This window comes from Grammomys surdaster, unplaced genomic scaffold (assembly GCF_004785775.1).
Source record: "Grammomys surdaster isolate TR1022 unplaced genomic scaffold, NIH_TR_1.0 100, whole genome shotgun sequence".
Lineage (NCBI taxonomy): Eukaryota > Metazoa > Chordata > Mammalia > Rodentia > Muridae > Grammomys > Grammomys surdaster.
The window spans coordinates 1,153,708-1,181,059 of NW_021604579.1; the positions used below are offsets into that span (position 1 = coordinate 1,153,708).

General features: G+C 43.3%; 1 protein-coding gene across 2 annotated transcripts in view; it reads left to right on the top strand.

Moving 5' to 3' along the window:
• Positions 1-947: 947 nt before the first annotated feature.
• Positions 948-27,352, top strand: part of Ctps1 (CTP synthase 1) — a 30,447-nt gene continuing 4,042 nt past the window's right edge. Inside the window, exons 1-14 of one of the 2 annotated variants that reach the window (XM_028785843.1) lie at positions 992-1,071; positions 3,552-3,653; positions 3,778-3,956; positions 5,789-5,959; positions 8,470-8,570; positions 9,430-9,546; positions 11,941-12,024; positions 12,447-12,527; positions 16,668-16,819; positions 18,028-18,160; positions 21,769-21,857; positions 23,109-23,203; positions 23,894-23,956; positions 26,292-26,335. In XM_028785843.1, the coding sequence (XP_028641676.1) occupies positions 3,791-3,956; positions 5,789-5,959; positions 8,470-8,570; positions 9,430-9,546; positions 11,941-12,024; positions 12,447-12,527; positions 16,668-16,819; positions 18,028-18,160; positions 21,769-21,857; positions 23,109-23,203; positions 23,894-23,956; positions 26,292-26,335 (1,296 nt within the window). In that variant the 5' untranslated portion in view covers positions 992-1,071; positions 3,552-3,653; positions 3,778-3,790. Of the gene's footprint in view, positions 1,072-3,551; positions 3,654-3,777; positions 3,957-5,788; positions 5,960-8,469; positions 8,571-9,429; positions 9,547-11,940; positions 12,025-12,446; positions 12,528-16,667; positions 16,820-18,027; positions 18,161-21,768; positions 21,858-23,108; positions 23,204-23,893; positions 23,957-26,291; positions 26,336-27,352 lie in introns of both variants that reach the window. The other variant, XM_028785839.1, reaches the window with a different exon arrangement.

Sequence of the window (27,352 nt, forward strand, 5' to 3'; positions counted from 1 at the left end):
TGTCCGGCTCCTTTTCTTTAACTCTTTCAGCCAAGACAGGGGGGAAAAAGTGGTAAATTGCTCCTAAGGAATAAAACAAGCCTACTGGATGTTCACAGTACAAGGTACTTTCCATGGAAACCTTTGTGTAGTATTTGCAGGGTAGAGGGTATGAAAAACTCACATGAATTTATGTACTATTCAAAAGACAACATCATCACCTACAGCATTCCACTCTCCTCAGGGGAACTGAAAACCTTTTGTCTACAATGCTCTGTATGGGGCTGCCCTTCCAACCTCTCCAGCCTGCACTGTTCACTCTGCAAGGCTCTTCTGGGCCTCGCCTGGTATGTGCACACAGACTTTTTCTTCTGCCTCATTTTTTTTTCCTACCTCCCTTCCTTGCCAGTAAACGTTTCTGCTTCTGATCAAATCTCACGCACGTGTTCACAATCCACTGGCTACTAACTCCCCAAGTCCCAAGCATCTGCGAAGATCCCGATTACTTGTTATAAGTGGGCTAATTTGCTTCTCTACATTTAGCGCGGGATGGAACTAGTCTCGCGACCGTTGTTCTAATGCAGGCACCGTCAGGGCTAGTTGTGTGGAATGGCAGCGAGCTAGGAGGTGAAGCCGAGCGGCCCGGCCTAAGTGGGAGATAGGCAGGCACCGGGAGAAGGTCGTGCAGGGTGATACTACGAGACGGTTTGGCTCGCAGACCGAGGAAAAGCGGACGGGAGGCGAGAGCGTGCACCGGCTATTGCGGGGCGAGGCGAAGGCCCTCAGTGTTCCGGTTAGATGTGAAGTACCAGCAGCCTCTAAACTCGGGCGAGAAGGCCCACAGAACCCACAACTCGGGAAGCCCACCGCAGCAGCCACACCCCACGAAGCTACGAGGCGGCCCGCGCATGCGCGCCCTAGCCCCACTCTCTTCCTCCCCCCCCCTCCCCGCCCTATGCGTGCGCACCGCCTAGACCCGCCTCTCAGAAAGACGGCTGGCGCATGCGGCTAGGCTGAGCACTGGCTGTCTGAGGCTCGCCGCGCGCGCGTCGGTCTTGTTTGGCTGACACGAGACTCTGAGGCCGGCCTCAGGTAGGTTGACTTCAGGGATCCCGGAGGAACGGCTCCCCGGTGCAAGAGCCTGTGGCGCCGACAGAGCCCGGTGCGGACGGCCACGCCGCCAGGGCGATAAACGCCTCTTCTCACCAATCAGGGGAGAGTTGGCCCGGCGTTCTGCCCAATGGGCTGCATCTCTAACGGGAGTGGGGCGGGCAGTCCCGGAACGCGAGGTGCCGGCTCCCGCGCGCGGGCCGCGTGGCCGGGCTGAGGAGAGGGGCCGAGTCCGGCGGCGCGAGCAGCCGGGGATGGGGAGGTAGAGAGCGCCGAGTGCCGCCGTGGAGGGGCCTCCCAGGGCCCCAGCCTGTGACGGGGCCCGACTGGCGGCCTAGTGATCGATGGAAGGGGCTTGTAGGCTCCCTGGGCCTCATAGCCCAAGCTGCCCGGCCGCTGTCTCTTTTCAGTCCAGGGCGAAGATGCTGGCGTTCTTGAGTTTACTACGTTAATGTGGTTCCCTTACGTCCACACTCATTATTTTAAATCCTCACCAGCCGAGTGACGCGGGTGCTGCTGTGGTTCTCGTCCCACTTTTTACGGCGATGCGAACCCGGGCATCAGGCGCTTCGGGGCTAGATTTAGATAGATCTCGCCACATCAGCGATGGATCCCGAGCCTGATTTTCACCGACTTCAGTTTTTAACAAAAGCTTTCAAGTTTTTCATTCGTGAATTTCTCTGGTGCCCCTTGATCTATTGCTCCTGTACCTCAAAAACCTTTTATGTCTTGTCATCTTCAGAAAAAAGTGCAGCGTGGACATTCAACTTGGCCCATGAGTTGGCTGCTGGCCATCCCTTTGCCCTCATCCTCTTTTCTTGGTGCATCCTGTGGGCTCACCTGCTTGTTCATGCTTTGCCCGATTCTTAACTCATTTCAGTCAGTCAGCCTTTCAGGCCCATTACAAGGCAGGTTTTGAAAACGAGCTCCTGGATCCTCCCTCAGGCCGGTCATCCCTCCCTGTTACCTTGGTTTTGGCACTTAAAAATGATGGGATTTATTATTTCCCTATTATGTATATCCTTGGTGTGCCTCTTTGTTTCCTTCCTTTAAACCCTGCTACTCCTTTATTTTTCAATGTACTGACTGGACTGCTACTTACTTAAGTATGGATCCAAATTTGACATGTTTGTGGTGCCCCCAGTATGTAAGTAGCTCTCCCATAATAGGTAGTTTGTAAATGTTAGGGAATGAGTCCTCTCCAATTGGCTCTTTGTGGCTTTTGGAATATTTTTTGCCAGTCACTGTGGGAGATTGCCAGAATCTGAGACAGAGACAGAGAGACAGAGATCTACTCTCTCTGAGTAAAGTTGGGGCAAGATGAGGTGATTCTTCAGTGGCAACCTGTTCTGAACTGAGGAATCTGTAGGAACATCAGAAATTGACTCAGTGAGTCTAGGCTGTAGTCTTAGTAAGATATGCCAGGCAGATTAGGACGTATCTAAAATATAGTCAAGTTTGATAAATACATTAATAAGGAATAATTTAATTATGAGGTGACAAGGTTTTCTCTCAAGGGTATTGTCTACCCTTTTGGGGTTCTCAATCTGTATTAGCATACTAAACACTCCTGAAGGTCTTAGGTTAAAGATTAGTTATCATTTGATTTTCTCTGCACATAAAGTCACCTTCCAGTCTTTTCAGATAGGATCTTTTATGTATGTAGATCAGGGTGTCTTTGAACTTGGGCAACCCTCCTTTCCAAGTGCTCCGTTCTTTATTGGAATGGAGCACCACACCCAGTCAAACCCTTTGGAAAACCCAGTTGTATTTTGCAGAAGTAGACTTTTGAAACGACTGCAGCAGAGGGTAGAAAAAGCAGGATAACACTCCTTACTGTTTGAGGGAAAGGTATTTCAAGCATTGTGATTTCCTTGCCAAGTATGTTCATTCTTGTTCCTGGGAGGAGTGGAGCTGGGAAATGCGTTCCCTCTCTTTGTTCTTAGCTTATTTTTGTTTTAATTTGGCTTCACACAGAGGGTTTCCAGAAGAGGAAAGTGTCTTCTGTGCTAAAGCAAGCATTTCTTGATACTTGGTGGCAGCATTTTTCTCCTTTTGGTCACATTTGGGTTTGCTGACCAATTGGTGGCCTCTGAAGCTGGGGACTGGTGATAAATCTTTTGACATATTACTGTCTCATTGCTTGTTGATGCTGTTTTCACTTGACACTCAACTCTGCTGGTCTTGTATCCACTCTACCTGTCTCCCGTGTTTCTTTTACTCCCTGCCACTACGTCATTACCCTTTGAATTCAGTGTCATCTTCTCTATTCAGTGTGTGCTTCTGACTGGGTTATTTCACAAGTTCCATTTCCTGCAGCCTGTATCATTTCTGTAAGGCATACCTGGGAGAGACTGCTTCCAAGAAGCCACTTACTAAAGTACAGATGAGAACTACATGTAACTGAAGGAACTGGAGGTTTTGTAGACTTTTGTTAAAGGCAGTTCTTTTCTGTTGGTCAGTCTTCCAGAACTTTGTTCTTTCTGTGTGATAGCCAGAAAGCATTCTTTCAAGGAGAATTTGAATCCTCATTCAAGATTGTGATCCTCCAACCCCCATACCAGGCAAGTGTCTCAATATTTACCTTGTGTGGGGGGAAAAAGTCACAATCTTGAATGAACTACAAAGTTTTATTTGTAAGATATGTGTATATAAACATTTGTATTTATATGTAAAATTTTCATCCAGGTTAAAAAGAAAAATGAAGTACATTCTAGTTACTGGTGGTGTTATATCAGGAATTGGAAAAGGAGTCATCGCCAGCAGTGTGGGCACAATACTTAAGTCATGTGGCTTACATGTAACATCAATTAAAATTGACCCCTATATTAACATTGATGCAGGAACATTCTCTCCTTATGAACATGGTAAGAAAACTGCATTTTTTTTTCTCTCTCATTTAAATAGTAACATATCTGGGAGAACATGCTAGCTTTGGGGGCATGAGGTGTACATCTTGTATAACTTCAATTTCCTGCCTTCTAGAATAATCCTTAGTGCAACAGAATGATGCTTTTTCTCTCTTGGATTAAGAGGAAGCTGCTATCTTAATAGATAACCCAAGAGTTTCTATAACACATGTGAAATATGGGGGCGAGATGGGGTGGTGGCAGCTGACTAAAAGTTTTCATTTTTTTGAAAAATGAAACATTTGAGAAGATGGAATATGCTGCTTTGTGGCCCCAGTCTTTAGAAATTGCATGGGTGAGTAGAAGCTGTAAGAGACTAGTTTTGGCCCTGTCATGACAAGTGTCTTTCAAACAGTGAGGGCTATTTTGTAGCAACAGGTAGATGCTGGACTTGAAGGAAAAGCTTGGGATTCTGTTTTCCTACTGGATTTGAGTAATATTTATAACAAGGATCTTTTGAAGTGAGTGAAAGTTGAAACCATGAAGAAGGGTGGAAAATAGCATTTTACTTTGTTATTGAATTCTTTTTTTTTCCCCCTTTTTTGCTTTTTGAGACAGGTTTCTTTTGTGTGGCCTTGGCTGCCCTAGAACAAGCTCTGTAGACCTGTAGACCAGGCTGACATTGAACTCACAGAGATCTGCTTGCCTCTGCCTCCTGAGTGCACTGCCTGGCTGTGAATTCTTATATGTGGTGTGATGAATAATTGGCATATCCAACATTCTTTGCTTAAAGTTGGAGAAGGAATGTTGAAACAAACCTTAAAGCTGAGTCTGGTGGCACAGTCCTGTAGTAGTAATCTTAGCACTAGGAGACTGAGGCCAGCCTTGACTAACTACATAGTGAGCTCAAGGCCAACCTGGGCTACATAGTGAGTTCAAGACCAGCTTGGGCTCCTTAGCAAGACCCTGTCATAAAACAATAGAACTCTTTTAAGTCCCCATGCCTTCAAGTTTTAAAATTCTATACATTTGTTTTCTGGTTTTGCAGTAAAAATCTGTAAGGATATATATTATCATTAGTAATAAGTAACAAGGTTTATATAGTAAAGGCATTTTATTGTTGCTATTCTCGTCTAGGGGATTGAACCCACGACTTTGTGCATGCTAGCAATATCTATCTTTATCTATCTCTAGATATTATCTCTGTAGATAGAGATAGATATCGCCTTTGGAGGGATTTTAACATAAAGTTCTTGAGCAGAGAATGGGTTCCTTTTTTAAAAGCGTGGTATAAGACCGTTTCCTTCCCTGTTTTGAGCTTGTCCTCTGTGTTGGCGGTAGGAATGAGTCATTCTAGGCAGCATTTCCACCAGTAAGTTACAAAGGGTAAATGTTAAACAAAGGATGGAGCAACTTGGGCTGTTGAGTAACTACTCAGAACTGAAGTGTGGCTCAGGCTTGTAAATGCAGTACCACCTTTCTGTGTGTGTCTAGGGTTTCGAAACATCCCGTTGTGTTCTTGGAATTTTCTGCTCCAGTAAGTCTTTTGTTCAAGATGCTATATTACTGTAAAGTCCCTTCACCCACAGCCTTCATGGCTGGCCTTTCCCTCCATTCCATGCTATTTAACTGTTCCTGATGCAGAGTGAGTTCAGGCTGAAAGCATGAAGCACTCTCTTGGAGAATAATTGGTAATTTTTCTTTTCATGACATTTAATTTTCTAGAAATGATGTCCTTGTTTTGTAATCGGATTATGCAGTCTTTGTTCAGAGTGTTTATATTTCAGGATTGCAATTGCACCATGGCAAATGTTTTTCATTTCCTTGAACATGTTCACTCTTCACTGCAGGAGAAGTCTTTGTGCTAGATGATGGTGGAGAAGTTGACCTTGACTTGGGAAATTATGAGCGGTTCCTTGATATCCGCCTCACCAAGGACAATAATCTGACCACAGGGAAGATATACCAGTATGTCATCAACAAGGAGCGCAAAGGAGATTACTTAGGGAAAACTGTTCAGGGTAAGACTGGATTTACCTTTAAGGCATAAATTATTAGCCAATTTAGTTTCTTTTGAGTTCAAAAACTTACATTTATGTGATTTCACTATTTTGTCACGGTATTATTACCAAAATATCCTTTCAGTTGAAAATTTAGAATTGTATGGTTGTTCACTTAAAAAATAATTTGAGAAAGCTGTTGTTGTAGTAATGGCATTGATGGTGTTAGTCTAGCATGGTAGCATGGTTGGAGTCCAGTGAGCTGTTGTTACTTTTACATGCTGGGCAGTGAAGACAGCTTAGAATTGGGGCCTAATGCCAAGTGGCTTGTGTAAGTGACGTGGAAATGAGCTTCCATTGCATATATTGGTTTTCTGTGTCATGTGGGCTGATGGGAATCTGAGAAGTGGGCTCTTGGGGCCTCCTCGGGCTTTCACCAGCACAGCTGACATCTGTTGACTGTTCTGAGATTTTTCTGTAAGTAGTCATTTGGGAAAAGTGTTCTCATTTGAAAAGGTGACATTGTGACACCATGGGTCTAATGGTATGACAGTATGCCAGTTTGGGCCTCTGAGTTATGAGAACAGAATAGCACTGAGAGCTAAGGTTCAGCCTGACACCTGGTTGTGGCGTGGGGCTGGCTGCCTTTGCCAGTTCAAGACTTAATCATTTGTTAATTTGGGGCTTAGCTCTGTTACTTAATAGCCTCATGAACACCTTTTCTGTGAATAGCCTCATGAACACCTTTTCTGTAAAATGGAGGTGGCCAAGGCTTTGGCTACTTGGGTTTTTAAGAGTTAAAGGACTGCATCAGTATGGTGCTGTTCCACCTTTCTGACACATGGAAAGGACTATTGTGAATTAAGGTTATGTCAAATGTACAGTTGGTGGCTCTGGTGTACTTGTTTTTCTGTTCATCATCAAGAAATGTTTGCTGGATACTTAACTGTGGTCAGACCTTTACTGGTCCAGTGCAGTATATGTGATGAAGAGATCACTGAGGTCATTGTCCTCATGTTAGTTGGCCATGAGACAGGCAGAAAACGAATCACATTCGGTGTCTGATAGAAGGTGTGATGGAAATAAAGAGTAGAGCCAGAAAGCATGACTGGGAAAGCCACTCCAGACAGGTGCCTTGGGGCTCCAGGAGAGAGCTTGAGCTTAGAAGTCAGTCAGGAAGAGTGAGGGAGGAGGCACAGGCACACAGGCCTCAGACCACAGGGATCTTTGGGCAAGGGCCATAGGGTAGGCTGCTGTGGCTGAGACACTACAGTCTGGAGCAACGGAGCCGTCAGTCACTCGGTGGGTGTTGTGATGCATTCATTGAGTACTGGAGTTTAAATGTGGAGTGGTTCGTTCTGATTAGTGTTTCTAGATCACTTGGCTGCTCAGTGTGACATGGATAATGGTTACCTATGCAAGAGCACTGCTGTTTAACCCCAGGTATTCTATACCGTTAGCTTTGTACTTTAGGGACTTGCATTCTTGAGTTCAACAACTGTGATTCTACAGTCTCCCACAGGAGCTGGGTATCCCTGAGTCCGGGATGTGCAGCTGTAAAGACGTCCTCACAAGTAGAGACCGTGGTTACCGCTACTTGATCGATGGGGACACCGAGCTTAAAAATAAAGGAAGCTTTTTATTTTTATTTTTTATTTATTTTTTGGTTTTTTGAGACAGGGTTTCTCTGTGTAGCCCTGGCTGTCCTGGAACTCACTCTGTAGACCAGGCTGGCCTCGAACTCAGAAATCCGCCTGCCTCTGCCTCCCAAGTGCTGGGATTAAAGGCGTGTGCCACCACCGCCCAGCTTTATTTTTATATTTTATATTAAATCAGTGAGCCACATCTCGTGAGCAGTGAACTGAGATTTGACCCTAGATGCTGTACCTTTCACACTCTGCTCTGTTGTTACGCCTCGTGCAGTAGATTGTCTATACTTTAGTAAACTGGAAACAAATGGCCCAGGGTTCTAGTAGACTGTTTGCTCCTGGAAACCACGCAGGTGTGATATACCCACTGCAGCCTCAGCTAGGAGCGGTGGGGGTGGTCACATGGTCTTGTGTACATGAAGAGTAGACTGCATAGGGTAACGTGTTCTGCGGTCTTTAGGGAGCCATTCTTATTTTATTTTTTAAAAGACTATATTAAAGACAGGTTTTTTGGGAAGCTGCTCTTGGGTGAATTCACTAGTCTCAAGGACTGAGGCCAGGAAAGTCACCATGGGGGTCAGGGGAAGAAAGCAGCAGAGAGAAGAGAGTAGAGAGCTACTCTTGGCTTCATTCTTTTCACTAACAACCTACAAATCTGGAAAGAAGGCCTAGGGAAGTGTGAGCCCAAAGATTTATTGAGTCATTTAAAGGTACTTCAAAAGTATTTTTATGATCCTACCGCTTGTTTCAGCAAAAAAGTACCCCATTATTTGTTTATCCAGGCAAAAAGTATATCAGTTTGTTTTAACAGTAAATGTATTTACCTTCATAAATGCTGATTGACAGTAAGCACAAGTCACAGGTTTCTTTTCTCTTTCTCAGTTGTCCCTCATATCACAGATGCAATCCAAGAGTGGGTGATGAGACAGGCGTTAATACCTGTAGACGAAGATGGCTTAGAACCTCAAGTGTGTGTTATTGAGGTTTGTATGATTCTTGTCTCTGTGAACTAATTCAGCCATTCCTCTTCTTAGCCACCAGTAGGACCATGCCCAGTGAAATCCTACCCTAACATTCCTGTCCATGCAGTGCGCAGCAGCAGGTGGAATGGTGCCCAGGGGAAGCAATGCTGTTTCCATCCATGCTCCCTTCTGTGTGTGCTGGATGATCTAACACTTGACTCGTAGTGGCAGGACACATTTCTGTCCCTGCCTTGATGTTGGCAGCCCTTTGCTTACCTTTGGCAGGGTTTACCCTGTTAGCTTCCTTTGCTTTGATTCTATTCTATTGTCTGTTCATTCACAGGTCCCAGCAGTTTTGTTATAACTGGTAGTTTTTATTAGAAAAGTTATTTATACTTAACTAAGGAGCCACATCTAGGTTTTACTCAATCTGTCTGTCTATTCTTTGTGACTCTCAAGTGAATTAAAGGTACCTAAGAATTACAGTTTAGTTCCTGATACATTTCTTTTTGGGGGGTGGGTTCAAGACAGGGTTTCTGAGTAGCCTTGGCTGTCCTAGAACTAGCTCTAGACCAGGCTGGCTTTGAACTTAATGAGTTCTGTCTGCCTCAGGCTCCCAATGCTAGGATTAAAGGTGTGCCTAGCTCCCGGTACCTTTCAAACCCGACCATTTCCCTAAAATGCTGTGGCAATATCTGCAATATTCTTGGGGTAATCAGGAGATTCTAACAGCATCACCTTTGAGCACAAAGCAGTGTCTGAAGATTGACTTCTGCAGGGCTATTAGGCATTTGTAGTCACACTATATCTGAGAACTAAATTGAGAGATAGCACATGTTAGTGAGTCAGTGTTAACTTCTGACATGGTGTGTCCTTTCAGCTTGGTGGCACAGTGGGAGACATTGAAAGCATGCCCTTCATTGAGGCCTTCCGCCAGTTCCAGTTCAAGGTCAAGAGAGAGAACTTTTGTAATATCCATGTCAGTCTGGTTCCTCAGGTAAGGCATACAGTTTGCCTCTAATAGCTTTCAACACTGGAGTTGCTGGAAATAGGAAATAAAGAACTTCCTGTGAGTTTATTACAGTCACATTCTTATATTTACTTATTTGGTATATGTGGAGGGCATACATGCTCATACCTGCTGAGCCTTTTTGCCAGTCTATGATATGAAAGATTAATTGGAAAACATTTAAGAATTGAAGCAGGACAGTTATAATTAAAGATGGTAGATTGAATTTGTATGCTTGTCTTTATTATCTGTCAAAGTAAAATAAATTTTTAAGACAGTAGTTCAAAAAAGATAGATAGCATGGGAGAAGAACTGGTAGTAATAAAAATAAGGACTTCACAAAGCTGCTGAGGGAGCAGCCTTGCAGCAGAGGATGTTGAGAAGCCATCCTTTTTCCCATGGACTCTCCAGAGGCTCAGGATGGGCAGTGGGAGGCTTTCAGGCTATTCTGGGAGTAGATACGAATAAGGGCTCACTGTAACTGCTGCTTTAGAAGAAGTGAACTACCTACTTATTTGCTTATGTGGGCAGTCAGGCATCTGTATTTCTTTCTTGCCATAAGATAGTCCTGGGGAGGGTTTCCTGACAAGCAGAGACTATGGACAGTTGAGAGCAGGGATGCTGACCATAAACATGCTGTGTTGCTGGGATGCCGTGCTGTCTTCTACCTGCTGGTTTCCAGAGTCTTCAGAGCCAGAGTGGGCCCCTCCACATGGGAAATCTGAGACTTACGTATGACTAGCCTAGGAGAAGACACTAACCCTAAGACTCCCCAGTCACTAACTTGCCACTTATAGGGAACTTGTAGTTTGCTTTTAGATAAGAGTCAGCAGCCAGTGACTGCATGTGCTCAGCAGGAGCTAGATACCATTAGACAGGAACATAAGACAGGAAAAAATTGAAGTTAAGAATTGGGTAAACAAAGATGAGATTATGAAGGAGGGAGGTTGAAGAATACCCAGAAAGTAGGGCAGAGAGAAAAAGTAAGAACGTAAGCAGGTTGGTCCAGATGTGTTATATATAAAAGGATATCCTGAAAATTACAACAAAGAAATGAAGAGGAAAATGTAACCTGAAGCAGGTTGTCACCGTGCGCCTGGATGCAAGGTTACTGATCGGCTATGGAAATAGAGCCATATTCTTTTGTGGATGTGTCATCTTGGCTGCTCTATCCTGAAACAACAGAGTTGAGTATATATGAAAAACCATATGAGTCACAAAGTTCAAAATAATAGTAATGGGTTTTGAGATAGCGTGTCATAATGTACCTCAGAGTGGCCTGGACTCACTGTGTAGTCTAGACTGCTGGCCTTGACTTTTGCCATCCTAAGTGTTTGGATAATGTACATGAGCCACCATGCAAGGCTGAAACCTAAAATAGTATTAAAACTCTTTTCAGAGTTTTCTGACCTCTGCTCTGAACAAGGAAACTTCAAGATACAGTCTCTGGATTTAAAAAGCCCATTGAGTGCTCACTATATTGGGTGTAAATGACTAGCACTAAGGTTATTAGCTAGAAGAGTACAGAATAATGGAGCAGAAGGCCTCAAAGGCTCTAAGGAAAAAAAAATCAGAAGTCAGTATGGCAAAACTAGGAGCCAGAGAAAAGTGGAGCCGTGGCATCAGAACATTCTGAGGCAGCGGTCCCCAACCTTCCTAACGCTGCAACCCTTTAATACAGCTCCTCATGCTGTAGTGACCCCAACCAGAACAGTATTTTGTTGCTACTTTCTAACTAGTTTTGTTACTGTTAGGAGTCATAAATATCTGTTTTCTGATGGTCTTAGGTGACCCCATGAAGCGGTCCTAAGGCACAGGTTGAGAGTCACTGTTCTAGGGGAAGGTTCTTTCTGTCTGAGAACTGTAAACTTAGTAGATTTGTCTTAAGTGTGGGAAGAGAATAAAGATACTTTACTATAGACAGAAGTATGGCACATGACTTACCTGAACAGGTCTTTACATACTCAAAAGTGTGCACAGCTGAAGAGGATGGTGTCGTGGCTCAGGACAGAGAGAGCTCAACAGAGCATACCTTCGACAAGAGCTGAGAAGTAGCAGTGACACGCAGCAGAAGGCTTGAGTTAACATGGGGGTCAGCTCAATGGCAGCCTTTGTCCTAAGTGTGGGCAGAACCCTGCTTCATAAGCAGAGACATTATTTGGAGGGTTTGGAGAGTGGGAGGACAGGGCCATGTAATACTGTCTGTTAAGCCAACCCCATAGAACCAATAGACTCTAAAACATATGCATGTGTAACTTCAATAAAAGTCTAGGCTGAATTGTACAACTGAATTCTTCATTTAGAAGTTTAAAGAAAAGTCTTGCTAGGAGTTTTTCATAGAGAAATGAGCCACTTTTTTTTTTCTTCTGTTTTGTAAAACAGCCAAGTTCAACAGGGGAACAGAAGACAAAACCTACCCAGAACAGTGTTCGGGAACTTAGAGGACTCGGGCTTTCTCCAGACTTAGTAAGATTTCATACATCCCTGGTTTTAATGTCATCTCCCAATTCTAATTAAACTCTGGCCTGTATGGCAGGATGGAGGTTTGTTAGCATGTGTTTGATGTGGACAAAATAATACATCATGTGGGGCTGGAGTTTGAGTGGACTTCTGGGTCTTGCTTCTTGCTGTCCTCCATTCCTCCCAAGAACATAAGGAGGAAAACAAGTCATTTAGCTCCGTAGTTCACTTGTTTCTCCTTTGCTGTCTCTCATACTCTCCTTGGGATGTAGGAGTTTTGGTGAAAAAAAAAAACCAGATAGTGGTGTGTTTGTGGATCATGTGCACTGTGCTTAGAATTGACATTTTCATCTCTTTTAATTCCAGTTGTGAAAAAGCCCTACTTTGACCCTTCTTTGTGCTGACTCTCTTGTTTTCTTAATTGCTAGGTGGTGTGCAGGTGCTCAAATCCTCTTGACACATCTGTGAAAGAGAAAATATCAATGTTTTGCCATGTGGAACCTGAACAAGTAAGTACAATTTAAGCTCTGGAAATGGCTTTTTACTTCTGCTTGCCTAAAGCCTGGACCACAATCTACTTCAAGACTTGTTATGTCATAGGTAAGAGATAGAAGACTGCCCCCTAGGTCTTAACACTTTTCCTCTCTTCTCTCCTCCCTTGTTCTTTCTGCTGCTTGGGGTGAATGTCTCTAGGGTCTCACCTTATTTCTTGGTATCTCAGAACCTTGTGCATGCTAGTTAAGTTCTCTTAACCATTGAGCTATCTCAGGCCCGCCCATAGTTCTACTTTGTGGTTCATTCTGGCCTTAACTTTATGTTAGTCTAGTCTTAGTCTCTCAAGTGCTGAGGTGACAGGTGTCTGCTCCCAACTTAGCTATTGCTCTGCTTTTGTGCTTTTTGTGCAAATCCAATTACACATGGTAAATGTATGGTAAATAGGGGATCTCCAAAAAAGATTGCTAGAAAATGCAGTTTTGTCTTACTTAAGCATGTATACCTCAGTTCAGGCCAGATCAGCCCAGGTATGTTGGGAGTTTCCTTGACTACAAACTGTCTAAATTTGATTGTTATTTCACTGGCAGGGAAATTTACACTATTGTTCAGAGATGATAGCACCTGTAGGTTGGTGCAGGTTGGAGGTTGAAGGAATCTAAGATTGCTAGGTGCATTGTTTGAAGATGGTATGTATGCATAATATGTGCAAGTGAAGGAACGAGGTTGCTAAGTACATTATTAAAGGGGGGGGGGTACAGAATCCAAAACCAAATGTGGGTCCCAAGCTAAACTGGCTCCTGTTTGCCTGCCTCAGTACTTATAAAAAGCTTTTGCCACACTCTTCTTAACCCTCAGAACGAATCACTTCCCTCTCTAGGTTACTTGTATATCTCAGATGTGCTGATCATGAACCTGTCTTATGCCCCTTGATATGTATATACACATGCATGTGTAATCTGTTTTATGTTTCTACAACCTGGTATCCTGGATGTTATGGCTCCTGTATATTTTTATCTGTTGCAGTGTTAATAGATCTAAGTATGGTGCTTATTTATGGAAACAGTAGTGGATATAAATGGAGCTTATGGCATTGGTCAATGTGTTAAGAGTTTCTTTTTTTAAAATTTATTTTATATGTTTGAGTGTTTTGTTTGCGTGTACATCTCTGCACAGTAAGCATGCCTGGTATCTGTAGAGGTCAGAAGAGGGCACTGGATCTGGAATTAGAGTGGCAGATGGTTACAAGCTACCTTGTGGCAACTGGGACTCAAGGGTTATAGAAAGAGTGTCGTAATTCCTTCCAAGGGTAGGATTCCCAACATCTCAGGGACCTCCTGGGCCTGGTCTTAAGAGTTACCCAGCACCTTCCAGTTATGCCAGCCTGGGCTTGACCCTCTAGCCACATGGGCACTTGAGGGGCTCCAAACTATGTGGAAACCATAGCACCAAGAATTGCCTGAAGGAGATCAGAAGAGAGGTGCAGGCAAGGAGTTTCTAGATGAGAGAATGTAGTTTGTTTTACTGCTCAGTGACTGAGGGTCAGGAGACAGCCAGAGAGCCCAGCTAACCTGGCGAGAACAGCAAAGCAGGGGCCTTAAAATGAGAGCAGTCCACTTAGTGAAACTTGAAGGACATTGGTAAAAAGGGCAGTTCAGATCGTTGGCATGCATGGAGCAAGGGGAAAGTTCCTTGACCTTTACAGAGGACTTCTTCCATGAGGACTCAGGCCTTGGGATAAAGGTTCCTGACTCCTAAGCCAGGGGCTCCTTCTCAGGTTCTGCTTTATACTCAAACCACTGAGCATAGAATGAGTTTCACTTTTTCACAGTGGCCCTTTATTACATACTTTATTTCAGGTATTTCTGTCTTTACAAGTGAAGAGAGAGGAGATTCATTCCTTTCTTTAGTAGAATTGACTTTCAGAAGTTATCTCTGGGTGTGGTGGTACAAACCTTTAATCCCAGAATTGGGAGGCAGAAACAAGTGGATCTCTGAGTTTGAGGCCAGCCTGCTCTACAAAGCTAGTTCCTGGAACACCCAAAACAAAACAGAAATAGAGAATGTAGAAAAAAACCCAAAGCTGTGAAAACTCTTCACTATTATTCACTGAGATGAGTATTCCCTCGTTTAGAACAAATTTGAATTTCAGCTCTTTTGCCTGTTTTAAACATTGGATTGTTTCATCACATTCTAAGAGGTTAGTTTGACTGTGATCTTTTTGTTGCTTGTGATTTCTCAGTCTCTAGTTTGCTTTTTTAAGCTTAGTGTCCCACAAAAGCTTTTAAATGTTCAATGTTTCCTTTTGTGGGTGGCTATTTGAGAACTCTGCTTAATCATGATTATGAAGATTTTTCTCAATTTTTGCAAAAGTTTTGATTTATACCAGACATATCTTGAGTTGAAGTTTATGTTCAATAAGGAGTAAAAAACAAAATTTTTTAATGTATATATTTCCAGGTATGCGGCTCTGTTTGTTGAAAGGGCTATCTTGTGATAATCATTTTGTTGCATTGTATATGAGATTTGTTTTATAATATATATGTATATGTATACACACACACACACACACACATATATATCTTCATAATTTTTGTTAACTATAGTGAGTGATATTTTTAAAAATTGTATTCTTGATTAGAAATGGCCCACACACGAGGCACCATAGTGCTTTCTTTTAATTCATGGTCTAACATCCTACTAAAATTCTGTTAGACACAGATAACTATAATTCCTTGTCTTTTATGGGCACACAGGCAGTAGTGACACATGTATGTAGTACCAGTTGCTTTTGGTTTTTCAGATTCCATTGTGTTTCTTGTCTGACTAATGGGTGACATCTCGGGTACCTGATTACTGACTAGGGCCCTCTTCTTGTTCTTTTTAGTTTTCTAGACTTCTAACAGTAAGCAAGAATAGCAAGTGTCAGGCTGAGGCTTTTTTCTATTTTCAGAATTTCCCTAATTGTAATTTACCTAGACTTTTTATTATGAACATCTTCTGAATTGTAATTGTTTATATCCACAGAGATGATCCTCTTTTTATTTTTCTCATTTTTAATATGCTTATGTGGCATGTTCCATTGTTGCTTCTATTATTGGCACATACTCACTGAACAGAAAGATAGGCCTTTTTAAAAAATAGTATTTCCCTAAGTTTATATCTTGAATTTTGATAGTATTTATTTATTTCAAAAATTATTTATGTTTTTTGAGATAGAGTTTCTGTGTAGCCCTGGCTATCCTGAACTCATTCTGTAGATCAGGCTGGCCTTGAATTCACAGAGATCCTCCTGTATCTGTCTCCCAAGTAATGGGATTAAAGGTGTGTGTGACCACTGCCTAGCTTGAGTTTATCCTCCCACCCCTTTTTAAATTTGTTTCCCACTTCCTTTTGGTCTTCTTCCTTTACCTACTGTGTGACCCTTCTTCTGTTTTCATGTCCTATATGTCTTCTAATGGGAGAGGAGCCAAATTCCATTTTAAAATGGTTCAGTGTGGTAGATTTCAAATTTGACTGCACATAGCAATAAGTGGGGAGCATCTGCCTCCAGAGACTCGATTCTGAGTGGTTGTGGCTACAGTGTAGGCTTAGAATTCTTGCAGACTCCCTCAGAGATTCTTCTGTACAGCTGAGTTTGAGAACTACTGATCTATTTGTTGATTCAGGAACAGGTCCTCTGTGGGCAAACTTTTGTTGTTGTTTTGAGATAAGTATTATGAGATAGCCTAAGCTTAGCCTCCTGAGTGCAGGAATTACAGGCATGTACCACCACATCTGGCTCTTTTATAAGAATTTTTGCATCCATGTTCATAGTAGCCTAGCCACTAATTATTTTCTATTCTTGAATCAGTTGTGGAAGTTAACTTTTTCTAGAAAATTACCTCTTTTTTTTTTTGTTTTTTCGAGACAGGGTCTCTCTTCTGTGTAGCCCCAGTTGTCCTGGAACTCTGTAGACCAGGCTGGCCTTGAACTCAGAAATCCGCCTGCCTCTGCCTCCCAAGTGCTGGGATTAAAGGTGTGCACCACTATCGCCCGGCCTCTTTTTTTTTTTGTTCCAAATTAAAGTGTTCCTCCACCTCCAAGCTCATATAGATATAACCAAAGTTATTTGTTTATATTTAAGCACCTATTAAATCACTTTTTTTTTTAAACAGGTGATCTGTGTTCATGATGTTTCATCCATCTACCGGGTACCCTTGTTGTTAGAAGAGCAAGGGGTTGTAGACTACTTTCTTCGGAGACTTGACCTTCCTATTGAGAGACAGTCACGAAAAATGCTGATGAAATGGAAGGAGATGGCAGACAGGTTTGCCTCCTCACACGCAGTTGGGCACGCAGGCCTTCATCTTTTGCAGGGGTTCCACCATGTTGTAATCATGGGTTAGCACTCCTGGTAGAAAAGGTACTTACAGGAAGAGAGGTTCAGAAGGCTAACAAGGTACTTATAATGATCAGCGTGTGGTCACAGCACAGAGGAGGAAGTCTAGCTAGGCCTCTTCCCAGGCCTCCAAGCAGAGTTCAGATTTCAATACTATCTCTCAGCAGCTCAACTGCACCACCAGCAGCCTAGGGGCAGAGAGACGTATTCCCAGAGCTCCTGTGATTGCTGGCCTTGGCTGTAGTGCTCCCGTTGTGTTTCTGTTACTTAAGCTCATTTTGGCAACATTCCATTCATTCTACAGGAAAGGGCTGAACAGGGGTGGGCTGCTGCCACCTTGTCCTGAAGCTCTGAGATTGTTTCATTTCTTAGATACTTACTCACGGTGTAGAGCAGGGTGAACCCAACTGTAGTTGGGATCACTGTGGTGGCAGTGTAAGTACACACAGAGCAAGCAGAGCACGTGTTCTCTTGTCTGGGATAACTGCTTTCACTTTGACAGTCTTTGACCTTTTGGTTTTTGGCCATTTATATGGTATGTTTTGTGTCAGTTTGCATGTAGCTATAAAAACAGCCTATAGTTTTTAATGATTGTTTTGATAAAGCATGAAACATTGTCAACCTGTTATTAATTATGTTTCCAAATGAAAATTTTTAATGAGTCTGGCTATTCTGTGACTGTACCATAATTTGACTTATCACATTAACTCTTATGAACTGTTTGTTTAGGTTCCCCCCCTTTTGGGACTTTTTATAAAAATGACATTTATTTATTTTGGTTGTGTTTGTGTGCTTGAGTGTGTGCATGCCACAGTGTGTATGTAGTGGTCAGAGGACAACTTAAGGGCATTTGTTTGTTTGTTTTCTCTTTCCATTGTGGGTTCTGGGAATAGAGCTCAGATATCCACACTTGTAAGGCAAGTGCTTTTAACCACTGAGCCTCTCGTTAGCTCCAGTCCTCCTCTCTTTGCAAAGCCTGACCAGTTGATCTGAGAGTCCTTTCTATTGTTCTGTGTATAATCCTGAGGTGATGCTCTCTGGTTATCATCTTCCCAGGCATGTTTGCTGTTTCGTGTAACTTTAGTCTCATGATGGTGTGGACATTATGAGTAACTGTCTTGATCTTTATTTGCTAGATATGATCGCTTGCTGGAGACCTGCTCTATCGCTCTTGTGGGCAAGTACACCAAATTCTCAGACTCGTACGCCTCTGTCATCAAAGCTCTAGAGCACTCTGCATTGGCTATTAACCACAAGTTGGAGATCAAGGTAAGGAATGGGGAGTGTAGATTCAACCAAGGAGTAAATGGAGACATCGTGTGTGTGTGTGTTTTAAACATTTAAGACACTTTTTGGGTGTAGGTTTTTGGGTGGATCTATGTGTACCATGGTATACATATGGAGAAGACAATTTGTAGAAGTTAATTCTTTTCTTCCACAATGTCAGTTTTTTTTTTTTTGTTTGTTTTTTTTTTTTTCGAGACAGGGTTTCTCTGTGTAATCCTGGCTGTCCTGGAACTCACTCTGTGGACCACCAGGCTGGCCTCGAACTCAGAAATCCACCTGCCTCTGCCTCCCAAGTGCTGGGATTAAAGGCGTGCGCCACCACCGCCCGGCCACAATGTCAGTTTTAGGGATTAAACTAGGTTGTTGGGATTGGTGACAGATGCCTTTACCCACTGAATTATCTCAAAGACTGAAGCTTACCTGCTTTATGGGTTTTAGGGATAAGAAAGGTTTATATTGGCTGCTGGCTCCAAGAAGACAGTAGAATATTTTCTAGAAATAATGAAAGGGCCTTAGGGTGCATGGGTCTGAGTGTCAGTCCCTGTGGAATAGATAGGAGGGCCTGGTGGACATAGGTATAGTACACAGCTGAGGACACTGCCTAAGATCCCTTTCGCAGTAGCTGCTCTGACGAGATGTCAGTACAGGCTCCTAGCAAGTGTCATGGTTAAGCACACAAGACTACAGAGGACGTGGCCAGGCCTAGGGTGCTGGCTTTGGTGCCCAAGTGCTCTGTGACCTTGGATATCTTAATTTCATGCCTCAGTTTCCTTTAAAAGGGGATAATGATAGCTTTTCCTTCTGTGGTTAAGAACTAATGGTTTACTGGGAACTGCCGAGATTGAATCTGCCATATAGAAACTGCTGGATGTATTCATTGCCCTTGGAAGTTAGCTGGTCGGTCCCTTTAGAGCTTTTGTTCCTATTGCACTGGCTGGAGTTTTCAGGAGATGGAGGACAGGAGAGTAGAAGCTTGGTCTCCAGGGGCCCATGTAGCTGTGCCACAGTTGGTGTTAAGGTTTGCTGCCTGCTTCTCCATATAGCTCTATATAATTGAGTGTGCTGGCACATAGGTTCCTATAGAGTGACATGGTATATGGGTTAAGAAATGGAAGGGCCCAGTTTACTACCTTGACTCTTTTTTTTTGGCTAGTTCTTCCATAATTGATTTATCTATTTGATGTTAGCTTGTGGCCATCATGTGTTTAATGGTTGAAGTTGAGAGAAAGATAAAAAGTTCTGGCTTTTTAGAGATACTTAGGCTCTCACACAGAGAGAGAACACCTAGGAAAGAGAATCACCTGCCTGGGTAGATATCTGAGAGGGGTAGACTTCTCAAGGAAGGTCCTGAGGAGGTTGAAAAGGGTTGGGAAGGCAGAGGGAAGGAAGATTGTCCAAGGGCCTGGAGATGAAGACTATTTGGGAATTGAGTGTAGCTGGAGAGGGTCTGGAGGTAGTGGTGAGGACATGAGCTGAGTCAGCACAGACCTCACCCCGAGGTTTGGGGAATAACTACAAGGTATTAGACAGGGGAGATTAGGAACAGTAGCAGAAAGAACCTTATTTTAAAAATAGTCAAAAGACTTTAAGAGAGAATGCTACAAGAAATAAACCAGTTATAATCTGAGCAGTTTTTAGGTCAAGTAGTTGAGATCAAGGTAGGATCAGAACTTCAAGGTCATTTTTATCTTCATTGTATTAGAATCAAATACTGCTAAAATGGTCATATCTTATTATAAACAGTTATATTATCTGTATTATAAACAATACATCATACTTTGATTTGAGTTTGAATCCAGTTTGGAATATATGAGACCTGTCTCAAAAAAGGAAGGAGATGGGGAAGGAAGGAAATTGTAAAATAAGATGCTTGGGAACAGATGCTTGGCACTTGGTTTTTACAGAAATAATTGCAAATGAATTCAGATGGGCTGGTGGCACATACTCATAAGGTGGCTGAGAGGACAAGGGACCTTGTGCTTGTTGCCAGGAAGGCATGATAAAGGTGCACTGCTTTAGAAAGCAGTTTGACAGTTTAATATAAAAGTAGAATGGCATGGCCTTATGTTTTCACACCCAGGTATTTATTCAAGAGAAATGAAAATGTTTTGGGCTGAGGAGGTAGCTTGGTTGGTAAAATTCAATTCCCAGAAGAACAGGGTCATTCTCAGCTACATAAGACACGTGGACTGTATGAGACCCTGTTTAAAAAAAACCAACAAAAACAAAAAACTAAAACCTAAAACAAAACAAAAAACACAAAAAAGATTGTATATAAATGGATACAGGCATACAACCGCCTCAGGTTTGGAAACAACCTAAATGTCTATATCAGGTTAGTGTGTAGAGTATGATATGTTTATGTAATAGAAATTGATTCAGCAATACAAAGAAATAAACATCTCAGTGCAGCAGCATGAATGGGTATCAGACAGCCTGAACTAAAGAAGGCGGGCTCAAGACTATAGCTGTGTGGTTGGAGTTGTAGAAGAGGCAAGGCCAGTTCGGTGACAGAATCAGAAGGCCCTGTGGTAAGCTAGGAACAGCTGTCCCTAGGCTGAAAAGGTTTTTTGGGACAATGGTATTATTTCTTTGACTGGGTGGGACACATTCTGTCTTCTTGGGGTACAGATATGTCTTAAGTCAGGGTCGTTATTGCTGTGATGACACCATGACCAAAGCAACTTGGGGACGAAAGGGTTCATTCGGCTTGTACTGCTCCATCACAGTTCATCACCAAAGGAAGCCAAGACAGGAACTCAAGCAGGGCAGAAGCCTGGAGGTGGTAGTGGATGCAGAGGCCATGGAGGGGTGCTGTTTACTCACTTGCTCATCCTGTTTGTCTCTATAGAACCCAGGACATCAGTTCAGGGCTAGCAGTACCCACAATGGGCTCTGCTTTCTCCCTTCAGTCACGTCAATCATGGAGATGCTCCACAGGCTGCTTTTTTAAATTAGAATTATTTATATATTTTATGTATGAGTACACTGTCGCTGTCTTCAGACACACCAGAAGAGGGCCTCAGATCCCATTACAGATGGTTGTGAGCCACCACGTGGTTGCTGAGAATTGAACTCAGGACCTGTGGAAGAACAGTCAGTGCTCTTAACCACTGAGCCATCTCTCCAGCCCTACAACCTGATCTTAAGGAAGCATTTTCTCAACTGAGGCCCCTTCCTCTCTTATGACTTTAGCCTGTGCCAAGTTGATATAAAACTAGCTGGTACAGGGTACATTGGACAAATACTCCTAAAATGTTTATATTTTATTGTTCGTAAGTCATGTTTTGATTCAGATATAAAAAAAGAAGAAGACGAAAAAGAAAAGCAGCTAACAAACTAACCAAAGACGTACGTGGAGGTGGCCTGGGGAGAGTGCCATTTGTCTCCTCCAGTGGGTTACTTGCAGGGAAGATCTAAACACTCTTAAGTGGAATGGCTAGCACTGGAATTGAAGGCTAGTTGGAAAGGAGAATTTAATTATGTTGTCACTTTAAAACTGAAATGAAGGGAGATGGGAAATGGATTGGAAGTTGGGAGTGTGGTTGGATTCCTAAGCTGCTGTTTCTCTGCCTGCCTTGGTGCACTAGTACATCGATTCCACAGACCTGGAGCCGAGTACCCTGCAGGAAGAGCCTGTGCGCTACCATGAGGCATGGCAGAAGCTCTGCAGTGCTCAGTAAGTAGCCTCCTCTGCCATGGTGCTCATGCCAATGAACCTGGACGTGTGCTTCTAGTGCTGAGGAGGTCATTGCCTGTAGAAAATGTCTTTAATGGTTAGACTGCCTCGTAAATGGCCTAAGTTACAAAAGAAGTGCAGCTCACCATTATAGTTGGATATGAAGCAAACATTCTCAGTATATTGATTCTTGCTATATATATATACATCACGAGGCTTAAAGACTTTTTTTCATCCAGGCCATTTGATGAGTCACCATCAGTTGAGTCTCATAAGTTGTTTTTGGTAGCTGATACTATTGCTATTACCACTACTACTATTTTGAAATGCTGAGGATCAAATCCAGGGCCATGTGCTAGCCAAATGGTCTACCACATCCCCAGGTCGGTCGGTCTGTCTGTCTGTCTTTCTTTCTTTCTTTTTCTTTTTTCTTTTTTTTTTTTTTTAATTTTTGTTTTTTTGAGACTTGGTTTCTTTGCTTAGCCCTGGCTAATCCATAACTCTAGTCTGGCCTTAAACGTAGATATCTGCCTGTTTCTGTTTTTCAAATGCTAGGATTAAATGAGTGTGCTACCATTTCCAGTTAGGTGTTTTTTGTTTTTGTTTTTGTTTTTTTTTTTCTCGACAGGGTTTCTCTGTGTAGCCCTGGCTGTCCTGGAACTCACTCTGTAGACCAGGCTGGCCTCGAACTCAGAAATCCGCCTGCCTCGGCGTGCACTACCACTGCCCGGCTAGTTTCTTTTTTTTTAAATAGTAAAAACTAATGAAGTTTCTGCTGAGATGCTTGGTCAGTGTGACACATTGCTGAGGAAAGTCCCTTATAGAATCTAAGAGGAGTGTTAGAAAAAGTGAACTGATTACACCTCAAACGTACCCATAGTATGGTACTTAGGAGGTTCAGGCAGGAGGATTGTGAGTTTGAAGCCAGCCTGGTGTATGCTAAAAGACCCATCTCAAAAAAGAAGTATGGATAAAGAATTTGGGGGGACGGGCAGTAGCAACATTGTCATTATAGACCATTCTCTATTCGTGTGATGGTGCCCATGTCTTTGTTTGTATTAAGTTCCTTGAATTTATAAGCACAGAAAGTGCATCCACAATCTTTTTACTTACAGTCCCAGTCCCTGGGGGCTGAGCTAGATAGATGAGAGGTAAGGGCAGGGCCTCAGTGTCTTGGCAGTGACTTCTTTGACATGATTGAGGGCTGGATTAGTTGATAAGGGAAGTTGCTCTGTGGTCTTTTCTCTGCAGTGGAGTGCTGGTTCCAGGAGGATTTGGTGTTCGGGGAACAGAAGGAAAAATTCAAGCAATTGCCTGGGCTCGGAAACAGAAGAAGCCTTTTTTGGGTAAGGAGTTCTTCTGTGCCCTCTTCACTCTGACAGAGAAGAATGAGAAGAAAGGAATTTTCTGGGAGGAAACTCAATTACATTACGTGCGCATAGGCCCATGCACGGTACACATGTAGAGGTTAGAGGACAACTTGCCAAGGTCTGTTTTCTTCTTCTACCATTTGTGTCCCAGGAATTGAACTTAGGTTGTCAGGCTTGGTGGCAAGCACCTTTACCTACTGAGCCATCTCACTGGCCCTTAGACTCGCAGTGTGGAAAGTGTAAGAGCTGCATGCAGATGACAAGGAGTTTTGAGAAAGTGAACTGTCAGGTAGGAAATAACTGTTTGCAGGCTGGATTTGTGTTCTCCTTATTTGGCAAACCAGCCAATAACTGGGCCAGGTGATGTTTGGATGCTTCTTGGTGCTGCAGATTGAGGCAGTTTTCAACTCGATCAGTTTGTAATGAGAACGTAATGAGAAAGGATGAAGGACTTGGATTCTAAGGTGCCGAGTATAGAGTCTGTAACGGAGTAGCTTTGCAGAGCCCTGGACGTTCATGCCTGTAGAGGGCCTGATTTTAATTCAGTACAGGTAACACTTTTGGGTGTGTCTTACATTGTGTGATTTCCACTTATGATACAAAGACACCAACAGGCTGGGAATATTCCCTCTCAGTGGAGAGTGACTTTTTTTCTTTTCTTACAAGGTGTGTGCTTAGGAATGCAGCTAGCAGTGGTAGAATTTTCAAGAAATGTGCTGGGATGGCAAGGTAAGTGTCTGCTTAGCAACTGATGCCTGGAGGGCCTGACAGCCGTTGTGTACTGGTGGTTGGGAGCTGTGGGCATGACGCCTGTTTCTCAGCACTTCTCAGTGTTCAGTTCACAGTGAATCACTACATTTCTGAGGGAGCACCAAGCAAGCAAGCAGGCCTTTGGCTACTGTCCTTGCCTTTCTTGTCTCAAGATCCTCACTTTGAACACAGTGACCACTACCCACATGGTACCCAGCAAGAAGCCACTAGTCTACTGAAGGGCTGTGCAGTTATAGACTTGGGCTCAAGTTCTGGCTTTATCACTAATTCTGGGTAGTTTTAGGCAACTTTCTGGCTTCTGTTGCCTGAAGAATGGGCATCAAGGCGATTTCTACTTCACACAGTTGTTAAAAGTAGGTGAAGGTGCTGGAGACATGGCTTAGCAGTTAAAGACTGTTCTTCCAGAGGACCCAGGTTCAAATCCCAGTACCAACATGGCAGCTCACAGCTGTCTGTAACTCCAAGATCTGATACTCTCACATAGACATGCAGGCAGGCAAAGCGTTAATGCACGTTTTCAAAAAAAAAAGGTAGTGAAGCCTGGTGTACAGATTGAGTTCCAGGATAGCCAGGGCTATACAGAGAAACCTTGTCTCGTAAAAATCAAAACACAAAGTAGGAGAAATAGTATAAACAAATAATCCCTAGCAGTTCCTGGCAGATGGAAACTGCTTAGATAATGTAATGTCTACCTCTAAGTGGATTGACCATGGGAGCGCATCCAGAGGTCCCTGGCTTCTCAGCCATTTTTGAGACTGTACAGAATGCAGCAGCATGTAGGCATGGAAAGGCTGTTTGGCTTAGGTAGTGTAAGAGGCTGGGAAGCTCGGCTGGTCCAGGATTACCAGAGTACTGTCACAGCTTGTGCTCAAGCTCCTGCCTTCCACAGGGTTCCGGTGGCATGTGGCCTGATGGTGTGGTTCTCGTGGTTTGGGCCCAGGCAGGGGACAGGATCTTACAGAAAAACCAAATGCTCAGTGCTAGGGGCTTGATCTATTGCCTTTTTTGTCTAGTGAATTTGCTTATGGTTAGATAGTACATTTCATAAAATATAGAAAGGTTGTTCATTGAAGTCAGTTAACTTCCTAACTATTTCATAGACTGGGGCAGGAGGATCACAGATATAAATAGAGTTCCATGACAGCCTTGACTATAGCAAGACCCTGTTTCAAACTAAACATGAAAAAGGGCTGGGCATGTGTAAGCCCCTGGATTCAGTATCAGTACTGCAAAGAAAAATAACAAACCAGATAATTTCTAACTTAGCCAAGGATGTCAGCATATTAGATGCTCATGGTGAAAGAAAGGTAGAGCAGTTCCTGTTCATCTCAGAGAATCTATAACAAACTGAAAAATTAATGTAAGAACTGTTATTAAAGAAACACGATGAGATGATTTTGATCTACTTTGTGCAGCTTGACTTCCCAGAAAGCTGAAAAATTGGTAGAGAAAATTCACCTGTTTTTTTGTTTGTTGTCTTATCTTAAAAATGCTGTTCCCTGAAGGGGAAAACAGGGTGATTATATTTTAAAGTTATTAGTTTCTCTCTCTCTCTCTCTCTCTCTCTCTCTCTCTCTCTCTCTCTCTCTCTCTCTCTCTCTCTCTCTTAACTTTTGAGACAGTCTCACTGTGTAGCCTTAGTTGCCCTAGAACCCTATGTAGTCTTGAACTCTCAGAGATCCATCTACCTGAGTGCTGGGATTAAAGTAATGTGCCACCACACCTGGCTATTGGTGCCCCATAGTTTTCTAATTATTTATCTGTCTTTATTTTGTGCAAATGAGTGTGTCACCTGCATGTATGTAAGTGCACTCTGCCTGCCTGGTGTTCATGAAGGCCAGAAGGCACTGGATCTCCTGGAACTGGAGTTATTGATGGTTGTAACTTGCTACATGGGTGATAGGAACCATACGTGGGACATTTGTAAGAGCAGTGAATGGTCTAATCTAAGCACTTGGCCATTCTCCCCAGCCTGTAATCATCAACTTTAATCTGAGAGATCATGGTTTCATACTTAGCAGGAAACTAGTAATAAGATTTTGTGTATAGCTATTTTCTTTTCTTTTTTTTTTTTGGTTTTTTGTTTTTTGTTTTTTTGGGTTTTTTTGGTTTTTCGAGACAAGGTTTCTCTGTGTAGCCCTGGCTGTCCTGGAACTCACTCTGTAGACCAGGCTGGCCTCGAACTCAGAAATCCACCTGCCTCTGCCTCCCAAATGCTGGGATTAAAGGCGTGCGCCACCACCGCTTGGCTGTGTATAGCTATTTTCATGACTCAATTTTTTTAACTTTCCAGATGCCAATTCTACAGAGTTTGACCCTAAGACTAGTCATCCTGTGGTGAGTCAAATGTTTGAATCAGGGGCTTAGACGGTGTGGAAGGACATCTGTGAAGCAGGGGATAGCAGACAGGCAGTGAGACCACTGTGTTCCAAAGACCCTTCAGACCTCCTGACAAGGACCTTTTTGAGTTTTCACCTAATTCCTCACCAATCTTTCTAGGTTACCATGGGAAGTCTTTAAATGATAGGTGTTCTCCCTAACAGCAAGAGGAGGTTCCCAAGTGAAATAGCCTCACATCCCCTCAGCTCCTGGTGGGAAGCATGTGTGAAGGCTTACTGCCTGGTAGCCACTGTTGTCAGAGCTCCATATTGTAACAGTTTATGTTCTTTCCATTGCCTACCCTGGAGGGTAGACAGGCTCAGGGGTGGTGATTTCCTTAGTGGTAATCGAAGCTTTCCACCTGTAATCCTGCTGTTGTTGATCACCTGGGGCATGTGGCCTAGTCAGCCTGTGGTGGTGCTAAGGCTCACTGGTGGCGGGCACTGTCTTTGTCTTTGAATCCCTAGCCCTTGAATGATAGGCATGCTTAGGCATTTGTTCTTCCAGTATTCAGCAAATGCTGAGCATTGGTTGTATGTGAGATACTGTTTGTCACTGAGGATACTGTGACAAGCTAGACATGGTTTTTAATCTTACTGACTTAGCTTCTGCATATTTGTTCTAAAGTTGAAGTTTTGTTAATGTAAGAACAATGATGGGGTGAGGGAGTGGAACACAGGGAGGCTGGAGGGTTTATAAGGTGCTCAAGTACCCTGGGCCAATAGATGACTGTAGCAGCTCCCTCTGGGGTGCCAGTCTACCTGTTCACAGACTTGCTCATGGCTGCTTGACCGGAGGATGGCTGTGTTATGACTAGTTTAGCCTTGTGTCCATGTTGCTATGCCGCAGCACAGAGCCTTTGGCATCCCAGGTGCTAGGGCAGGGGACACCATCATGAGGGAGGCTGAAGCATTGAGTTCCTGCCCTGGAGGGCTCCACCTGGGGAAGGAGGTCTGGCTCTAACAGAAGCAGAGT